We start from the raw sequence: 10,462 nt of genomic DNA, 5'->3' as shown, positions 1-10,462 counted from the left end.
ACTCCAACCTGGGTGACAGAGCAAGACTCCGTCTCGGGAAAAAAAAAAAAAAAAGAGTGTGCGGTAATACATAAACATAGCTGATGTCAATAAATAGCTAAATAAGTGAATACAAAGTATAAAAATACTATTGTATAAATGTTAATTCTCTTTTGGAAGCACTTATCTAAATACAGAAATTATGGCTTATTTCATTTTTAGCAAGCTTTTGAAAGGATAAAACAATATTAGCAGAAGGGAATTGGAAGATCATTCGAAAACAGCCATAGCTTGTATGCGTATAGGTATTTTATCTATTATTAAACATCTGTATACAAATCCTAGGTATTTTAACATTGCTTTGAAACAGAAAAAATAGTACCTGCTATGTACAATTGACCCATTAATTTGTTATACATAGAATATAGCAACAATCTGTTTTATGAAATCCAAAAACAATAATCACCACATAATTTTTCATCTGAACATGTTGCAATAGGTTTTAATTTTATTGCTTTGAAAACACCGTATTATAGTACCTTATTTATGATGTAACTTACATTAGCATGATGTGGAAGGGCACAGACTTTGGAGCCAGACAGACCTAGTTCCTATTATGACTTAGTTTACTAACATTGTGATGTGGTACAATTTAGTTAATATTTAACGTCTGTGAGTTTTCATTTCCTCATCTCTAAAATGGGGCTAATACCTTGTCCAGCAAGTTTCTTTTAAGGAATACATAAGGAAATGAGTACAGAATACTTAACACATAGTAACCACTCACTCAATGGTAACCTCATATGATTATTATTGCCACTTAATATGTTAAGTTTTTTAAATCAAACATTAAAATTTTTTTAGTTGTCAGCATCATACATTTCATTATGTATTTTACTGACTCCTACTTACCAAAAATATAATGAAATATTAAGTAACATTCTATTTTACTTTCAGTCAAAGAAAAATAAGAAGAAATCAAAGTCAGATGCTAAAGCAGTGCAAAACAGTTCACGCCATGATGGAAAGGAAGTTGATGAAGGTACTTGAGCAAGGGAAAGGACTAGAAAAATTTTTAATCCTTTTTTATCAAAGTGTATTATATAAAAACTGCATTTGTCTTACTTTATTTTGTATTTAGCTCTTTTTTTATTACTGTAGACCTTAATATATAGAGCTGTGACACTGTTAGGAAACACTTTTGTTAAGGATCCAGTAGTGCTTTTTCTGAAGAGAACTGCCTTGAAATTTAAAGTCAAGCTCAGTATTTTGAGCAATTAAAAAGTCATTCATCTTGTCTTTGTCTCCTGGAATTATGGTTTGTTTGTTTGTTTCCCCCACATAGTTCTTAAATATACCATTCCTGAAAGACTTTGTACAAAATTCATTAGAAGTCATTTATTATCATCACCTAATAAACCCATGTATTAGTGATTATATATAATACTCTCCTATCACTTCTACCTAGCAAGATAAAAAAAGATAGACAAGATGACTTATATATGTCACTTTTTCTAAACCATAGATGACAGATTTGATAAAAATTACCAGAATAAATAATAGCAGTTGCCTAAAACAACATAATGAAATTAGAACACAGTCTTAGGATGAGTTAATATAATCAACACTCTTGGTTTTAGCTTAACATCTAAATTTATCATGATATTTTATGTGCTCCACCCCATTTTCTCCCCCAAAACTACAACTTTTTTGTCTTCCCCTTACTGAATAACATTTTTTTTCTGGGGCTGTGTCAGGAGCCTGGGAAACTAAAATTAGTCACAGAGAGAAACGACAGCAACGTAAACGTGATAAGGTGCTGACTGATTCTGGTTCATTGGATTCAACTATCCCTGGGATAGAAAATACCATCACAGTTACCACCGAGCAACTTACAACCGCATCATTTCCTGTTCGTTCCAAGAAGAATAAAGGTATATTAGTGGAACATAAGACAGTGGTACATCAAATCAAACTCCTTTTATTCGGATGTACAAAATATCATTATGTCAAAATCTGACTATTTTGAATGCTAACATCATTGTGCTGATATACCCTTCTTCATGAGAGTATTGTGAACCGTGTATCGGTTTACCGAATACCAGCAGTGTTGTTACATGTTGGCTAATGAATGGCCTATTAAATTAAAATTTGCCTTTCTGCCTTGAGTCATATGAGAAAATGATGTTGCCACTTTTCTAGTGTGTATCACTTTGCCCCAACTCTCTTGCATCTCCGTTCCTTAGAGTGGATAAGACATTTATTAAATGAAATGATTTATCACCATTTTGCATGTTGAGAGCTTTCATTCCAAGATGAATCATGCATGTTCTGGTTAGTGCAGGTTGTGTCTGGATTTCTTATCACCCCAGCTTTTTGAGAATATCATAGATGTTTGATAGAGGTAGACCACAACTTCAAAGATTGAGCTAATGTTCTTTCTCTCAAGTATTGATATTTCATATGTTCATACTATCCAATACTGGTGGCTTCTTGGTAGTCCGCTCTTTACATTACCATCATTTTTACCCTGGAGACACCAGTCTGCAAAGTGATACTGTTCAATTTGCTTGAAAGCATTGGTGTATCTTCCTTGTCTTTTTGTTAATGACCTTCCCACCTCCCCACACCTCAGTTGTTTCCAGGCCATTTTCTTAGTCTTGTTACCTTTTATTTTTTGCTTGATAACTTAGTGGAATTTATTGCCATGGTACAGCAATGACTTCTACTTACCCATTTTCACTGTTACATATTAGCTATGCTTTAGTATTTTTGTTGATTCTTTTTCACTGTCTTGTGCATGCCATCCTTGCACAATCCTATGTCATGCTGGTTTTTTTAAACATTGTGATCATTATGCTTTTTAGTGTCAGAGAAATAGTATTTTTGTGTTATAATGTGTATTCTCACCTCTTGCCATATTTCCTAAGTCCTGGTCCCAAATACTGGCAAAGTTCTTCGTAAGTTGATGTATTTGCTTCCAGGATTGTTGAAAAGGCAGCTGGTGTTGTTGAGAGGTGGCAAAGTTGAATCCAATTACAGAGCCCAATACTCCAGTTCCTACTTAAAATAATCTTGATAACTGTTATAGAATAGCAAACTCTGTCTGTACGTAGGCAGTTTTCCAGGTTCTTTATTGGCATTTTAGTTGACTAAGAATATGGTAACCAGAAAACTCAATTCCTTACCAACAAGGAACTTTTGACTTTTTTCCAGTAGGAGAATTTAGCACTTGAAAGAGCAATTTATAATAGATAATAAGTAAAAATTAATTTATGTGTTACTCCTAATTTAATGTGCATAGTGGCCTATTTAGTATTAAATAAATTTTATTTCTATTTTAACCAGGTGATTCTCATCTAAATGTTCAAGTTAGCAACTTTAAATCTGGAAAAGGAGATTCTACACTTCAGGGTGAGAGAAATTACATATAACTTAAATTGAAGGCCCATCAAAATAGAAATTTATATACATATCTCTTTCCTCACATGAATGACACAGAAGGAAAGAAAAAAGTCTTAAAATGATTTTTAATTAATAAAGTAACATAATCACAGTCCAGAGATTTTGGAAAATAAATAAAAAGAAAAATCACTCCCAGTTCTAACAATCTTTGGTATGTTCTAGTCTTTTTTCCCCCATATATAAAAACATTCAGTAGTCACTTATATGCAATTTTGAATCTTGTTTATATCACTACTAAGTCAGCAGAGAAGAAAGATTTTTGTTGGGCTTGGGTTTAATATAGCATATATTGGATAAAATATTTGATGCTTGTATGTTTAAAAAAAAAAAAAGCCTTAGTTCCTATAATGTTTTAACTGCTTCCTTGACAGTTCAAATATTTTCACAATGAATGGACTATAGTCTAAAGTTTTTCATTGTTTTATAAATAGAAAATGTTTTATTTACTCATTTATGATAAAGATTGAATTAAGTAGAATGTTACACCTGACCTGAAAACAAAAGTGTTGTAGTAAAATAAATTTGGAAATGAAAAAAGCACCTTCTCATTTCAGGCATTTTTATTTTTTTTGGAGATGAAGTTTTGCCCTTGTTGCCCAGGCTGGAGTGTAATGGCATGGTCTTGGCTCACTGCAGTCTCCACCTCCCGGGTGCAAGCGATTCTCCTGCCTCAACCTTCCGAGTAGCTGGGATTGCAGGCACCCGCCACCATACCCGGCTAATTTTTGTATTTTTTAGGAGAGACGGAGTTTCACCATGTTGGCCAGGCTGGTCTCGAACTCCTGACCTCAGGTGATCCACACACCTCGGCCTCCCAATGTGCTGGGATTACAGGCATCAGGCTTCTTTTTTTTCTTTTTTTTTTTTTGGTTTTGAGACAGAATTTTGCTTGTTGCCCAGGCTGGAGTGCAGTGGCACTATCTCGGCTCACTGCAACCTCCGCCTCCTAGATTCAAACAATTCTGCCTCAGCCTTGTGAGTAGCTGGGATTACAGGCACTTGCCAGTATGCCTGGCTAATTTTTGTGTTTTTAGTAGAGGCAGGGTTTCACCATGTTGGCCAGGCTAGTCTCGAACTCCTGACCTCAGGTCATCTGCCTGCCCCCAGCCTCCCAAAGTGCTGGGATTACAGGCATGAGCCACCGCGCCCAGCCTCATTTCAGGCTTTTCAGTGCTTGTTCTTAGCACTGTCAGCTTCCTTCATGCTCATGGTTCTCAACCCTGGCTACACATTAGTTATCCAGGAAGCTTTAAAAAACAACACGTACACACATATATGTAAAAAGAAACATGTACTTATCTGTATACACACTTATGTGTATTCGTGTGTGTGTACATACATACATTATACATACGTAATGATATGTGGGCTCCACCACAAAGATTCTGATTTTAATTGGTCTGGGCTGAGGCTCCACAGTCTATTGTTAATTAATTTTTCGGTTAATATTAATGTGCAGCCAGGTTTTAGAATCGTTGCTTGAGACATAATGTAATATACATAAATAATTAAGGAAAGAACATGTAACTAAGGAGATGTCTTCATATTCTTAGTGGGTGAGTATTCAGAATATGTGTCATTTTCCTGTTTGCTCTGTTGTACTTCCTTCGAGCAGGTCATTCTGCTGTTGACAACTTTGTTAGTATATATGTTATGTTCAAGCCTCCTGTTTTTAAATTAAAAAGGCAATCCTTGGTGATCAAAGGATAGTAGGGGAAGTGAGTGATAAATGTAAGTCAAGCAATCATAGAAATGTGAAAATATCCCAGTTTTAAGAAGTCATGTACCTGTTTTTTAATCTTCATTTTCTTTTCTTTAAGTTTCTTCAGGATTGAATGAAAACCTCACTGTCAATGGAGGAGGCTGGAATGAAAAGTCTGTAAAACTCTCCTCACAGATCAGTGCAGGTGAGGAGAAGTGGAACTCCGTTTCACCTGCTTCTGCAGGAAAGAGGAAAACTGAGCCATCTGCCTGGAGTCAAGACACTGGAGATGCTAATGCAAATGGAAAAGACTGGGGAAGGAGTTGGAGTGACCGTTCAATATTTTCTGGCATTGGTAAGAAGTGTTAGAAAAATTTATTTAAAATTACTAATCTTGTACATTTTTAATTTTTCAGAAATAGGAAAAACTATGAATAGAAAAATAAGTACTGCTCTGCAGAAATAATAGTAATAATTAACTCATCTCACATCCTTTTTGTAGAGGAAGGTGGGAACTAAATAAGTAAATAACATTTATCATTTACTCTTTGCATAGTGCTTTCACATACTTTATCACATTTGATTATCAACGTAGCTAACTGGTGTAATTGTATATTCTTAGTGATGGGATACATGTAATGTGTAAGTAGACTTTTTGATTAATTTCAACAATTCTGTTGAGTCTAAATAAAAATAGTAAATGGAAGTATAGTTGATAACATCCACTTACAGAGTATTTTACAGTCTGCAAAGTGCCCATTTATAATTAAATTTTCCTCTGGATTTTAATATAAAGACCAATAGTTGAGAAGCTTATTTCTGTTGAGAGCCATCAAGTTAAAAGCAAGTTAATTTTCGTGTGTGTGTCTGTCTGTCTGTGTGTGTATTGTAGAAAAGAAATCCACATTACACGTGGGAAACTGCAAAATGATAAGGAAAATCCCACAGTTATCACTGTGCCACCTAGTGACAGCCACTGTTGTTTATATTTCTTCTCCCTCCCTTTCGCCTGTCCGCAACTGTGTATAGTGTTTTTTGTTGTTGCTGTTTTTTGTTTGTTTGTTTTTTTAATGGAGTCTCGCTCCGTCCCCCAGGCTGGAGTGCAGTTGTGCGATCTCAGCTCACTGCAACCTCCACCTCCTGGGTTCAAGCAATTCTACTACCTCAGCCTCCCAGGTAGCTGGGATTATAGACGTGCATCACCATACCTGGCTAATTTTTCTATTTTTAGTAGGGACAGGGTTTTGCCATGTTGGCCAGGCTGATCTTGAACTCCTGACCTCAGGTGATCTGCCAGCCTCGACCTCTCAAAGTGCTGGGATTACAAGCGTGAGCCATTGTGCCCGGCCTATAGTTTTGCTTTAGTATTTTTGTTTTTGATGTAACTCAAATTGAATGTGCATGTTTATGTCTCCCCTAGTCCCCACGTAACATTGTAACATGAACATTTTCCTTACTTTTTGTAAGTATATTTAATGGCCCTATAATGTTAGCATAATTTACTTAACTATTCCCATATTATTCAAGAAGTATTTTATTTATTTATTTATTTTTTGAGATGGAGTCTCGCTTTGTTGCTGCCACACTAGAGTGCAGTGGTGTGATCTTGGCTCACACCACCCTCTGCCTCCTGGGTTCAAGCAATTCTGCTGCCTCAACCTCCCAAGTAACTGGGATTACAGACGTATGCCACCACACCAAGATAATTTTTTTTTGTATTTTTAGTAAAGATGGGGTTTCACCATGTTGCCCAGGCTGGTTTCAAACTCCTGTCCTCAAGTGATCCGCCCACCTCGCCTCCTAAAGTGTTAGGATTATAGGCGTGAGCCACCACGCCCAGCCAATTTTCCTTTTATTAACCTGTTGTAGATAATGTTTTACTGAATATATTTGAGATTTTTTTGCTGTTGTTTTTAAGATGGAGTCTCGCTCTGTTACCCAGGCTGGAGTGCAGTGGCATGATTTCAGCTTACTACAACCTCTGCCTCCTGAGTTCCAGCATTTGCATTTCTCGTGCCTCAGCCACCCGAGTAGCTGGGATTACAGGCGCACACCACCACACCCAGCTAATTTTTGTATTTTTTTTAGTAGAGATGGGGTTTCACCATGTTGGCCAGGCTGGTCTTGAATTCCTGACCTCCCGTGATCTGCCCGCCTCGGCCTCCCAAAGTGCGGGGATTACAGACATGAGCCACTGCACCCGGCCTATTGTTAATTACTTTTAGAGGCAGTAGTAAAATCAAATAATATTTAAGCCTAATCTACGATAATCTTTTTTCTACAGATTTTTAGTTACAAATCCCCAGATATTTCTGTGTAAACATAATTTCTGTGATTTCTTCAAAGTCTCCCTTCTTTAAAAAAAAATGTATTTATGTAGACTACCTTTTAGTTAACAGTCTTTTCACTTTTTGTTTTAATTCTTAAAATAACCTTATGTGAGGTTAGTAGGAATTTTTGTCCATATTTACAGTTGGGGAAAAGGGTTTGGAATGATTTAGCCCAAAGCCACATAGCTAATGTATGATTACATTTGTATTTAGAGTTAAATGTAGGGAAACTAAGAGGTTATTTGTGAGGGTAAACTGGATCAGAACTAGACTTCAGTCCTAGTTTCACCGCTTTACCATGTGATGCTCTTAGACACTCTTTTTTTTTTTTTATGAGATGGAGTCTCTCTCTGTCACCCAGGCTAGAGTGCAGTGGCACAATCTCAGCTCACTGCAACCTCCACCTCCTGGGTTCAAGTGATTCTCATGCCTCAGCCTCACTAGTAGCTGGGACTACAGGCGCCTGCCACCACGTCTGGCTAATTTTTTGTATTTTTAGTAGAGACGGGATTTCACCGTGTTAGCCAGGATGGTCTCGATCTCCTGACCTCATTATCTGCCCGCCTCAGCCTCCCGAAGTGCTGGGGTTATAGGTGTGAGCCACCACACCCAGCCTCTTAGACACTCTTCTTTGTTTTTTGTTTGTTTGTTTTTTGGGGGTTTTTTGAGACAGGGTCTCACCCTGTTACCCAAGCTAGAATACAGTGACATGACCACAGCTCACTGCAGCCTCAACCTCCCAGGCTTGAGTGATCCTCCCACCTCAGCCTCCCAAGTAGCTGGAACCACAGGTGCATGCCACCACCCGCACTGATTTTTTTAAGAGAGAGAATCTCCCTGTGTGTTGCCCTGGCTGGTCTCATACTCCTGAGCTCAAGTGATCCTCCCACCTCAACCTTCCAAATTACTGGGATTACAGGTGTGAACCACCACACTCAGCAATATTAAACACTTTTTATGGCCTCAGTTTCTATCTGTAAAATGGGGATACCTACTTCAGTTCCTGTGGACCTGCACTGTCCAGTATGGTAGCCACTTGCCACATGTGGATATTGAGCACTTAAAATGTGACTAGTCTGGCCGGGCGTGGTGGCTCACACCTATAATCCCAGCTCTTTGGGAGGCCGAGGCAGATGGATCACCTGAGGTCGGGAGTTTAAGACCACTCTGACCAACATGGAAAAACCCTGTCTCTACTAAAAATACAAAATTAGCCGGGCATGGTAGCACATACCCTGTAATCCCAACTTCTCAGGAAGCTGAGGCAGGAGAATTGCTTGAACCCAGGAGGAAGAGGTTGCAGTGAACTGAGATTGTGCCATTGCACTCCAGCCTGGGCAACAAGAGTGAAACTACGTCTCAAAAAATAATAATAATAAAAAGCACCTAGTCCAAATTGAGATAGCTGTTAAGTGTAAAATACATACCAGATTTCGAAGACTTACTTTGTTTTCTTTTACATACTATCTTATTGTGTTGCTTTTTTAATATGAGTTCCGCGTCGAAATGACAGTATTATAGATGCGTTGTGTTAAATATTAAAATTGTCACCTATTTTAACTTACAAATGTGTCTACTAGAAATTTTTAAATATATGTATGTGGTTTGCATTATGTTTCTGTTGGCCAGCACTGCTGTAGACCAAGGATAGCAAACTCTGACACCCCAAATCCAGCCAGATGCCTGTTTTTGTAAATAGAATTTTATTGGAACATAGTCACACCCATTTGTTTATAAATTGTTATGGCTACTTTCATGCTATATGAGCAGAGTTGTGTGGTTCCTCCAAAACCCTATTACGGCCTGCAAAGCCTAACATATTTACTGTTTGGTCCTTTGCAGAAAAAGTTTGCTGCCTCTGCTCAACTGTAATTGACAGACGTTCAATATGTTATCTTTACTTAAGAGTGGCTATGGTAAAGACAAAGACCGAAGGTAGAATCATGGTTGCCAGTGAGAAAAGAGGAGCTGGGAGTAAATGCTAATCATTACAGAGTTTCTTTTTTGGGATTAAATAATAATTTTGAGGCTGGGAGCCGTGGCTCATGCCTATAATCCCAACACTTTGGGAGGCCAAGGCAGATCACTGGAGGTCAGGAGTTCGAGACCAGCCTGGCCGACATGGTGAAAGCCTGTCTCTATTAAAAATACAACAATTAGCTAGGTGTGGTGGTGGGCACCTGTAATCCCAGCTATTCGGGATGCTGAGGCAGGAGAATTGCTTGAACCTGGGAGGCAGAGGTTGCAGTGAGCTGAGATCACGGCACTGCAGTACAGCCTGGGTGCCAGAGCGAGACTCCATCTCAAAAAAAATAATTTTGATAGTTGTGCAATTTCAGATATACTAAAAACCACTGGATTGTGCACCTTTAAAAGGGTGAATATTACGGTATGTGGATGATATCTCCACATATCTTTTTTTTTAAGTGAATGTGAGTCTAGTTTGGTACGTGTAATAAAGCAGTATATTAGATATACATACTGTAATAAAACAGTATATTAAACATACATGTTAATGATGAGAACATGCAATGAAACGAACAAATGCAAATCAATTATGAGGTCAGTAAAAAAAAATTAGTTTTTTAATGTAGTCTCTTGTCAAAGACAATTTTTAATCTCTTTCAAGAGATCATGTCACTTGAGAATATATGCAGGTTTTTTATTGGTAGGAAAAACAATTTTCTGTCATTGCTTACTCACTTGCTTAAATTCATTTACTGCCTCTTAAGATAGTGTGAAGTACTTTGGGAGGCCAAGGTGGGCAGAACACAAGGTTAGGAGTTCGAGACCAGCCTGGCCAACATGGTGAAGCCCTGTCTCTACTAAAAATACAAAAATTAGCCAGGGGTGATGGCGGGCACCTGTAATCCCAGCTACTCCAGAGCCTGAGGCAGGAGAATTGCTTGAACCTGGGAGGCAGAGGTTACGGTAAGCTGAGATCGCGCCACTGCACTCCAACCTGGGTGACAGAGCAAGACTCCGT

At 37.9% G+C, this 10,462-nt stretch overlaps 1 protein-coding gene across 1 annotated transcript in view; it reads left to right on the top strand.

Annotated features, from left to right (window-relative positions):
- MTDH (metadherin) overlaps positions 1-10,462 on the top strand; it is a 107,885-nt gene that overhangs the window by 34,539 nt on the left and 62,884 nt on the right. Inside the window, exons 3-6 of the mRNA XM_011952743.1 lie at positions 937-1,021; positions 1,737-1,913; positions 3,328-3,393; positions 5,265-5,501. Coding sequence (XP_011808133.1) covers positions 937-1,021; positions 1,737-1,913; positions 3,328-3,393; positions 5,265-5,501 — 565 coding nt within the window. The remainder of the gene's footprint in view (positions 1-936; positions 1,022-1,736; positions 1,914-3,327; positions 3,394-5,264; positions 5,502-10,462) is intronic.

This window comes from Colobus angolensis, unplaced genomic scaffold (assembly GCF_000951035.1).
Source record: "Colobus angolensis palliatus isolate OR3802 unplaced genomic scaffold, Cang.pa_1.0 Scaffold349, whole genome shotgun sequence".
In the NCBI taxonomy this organism is placed as follows: domain Eukaryota; kingdom Metazoa; phylum Chordata; class Mammalia; order Primates; family Cercopithecidae; genus Colobus; species Colobus angolensis.
The sequence above is the reverse complement of the archived record's forward strand: the minus strand, read 5'-3'. Positions and strand labels throughout refer to the sequence as shown.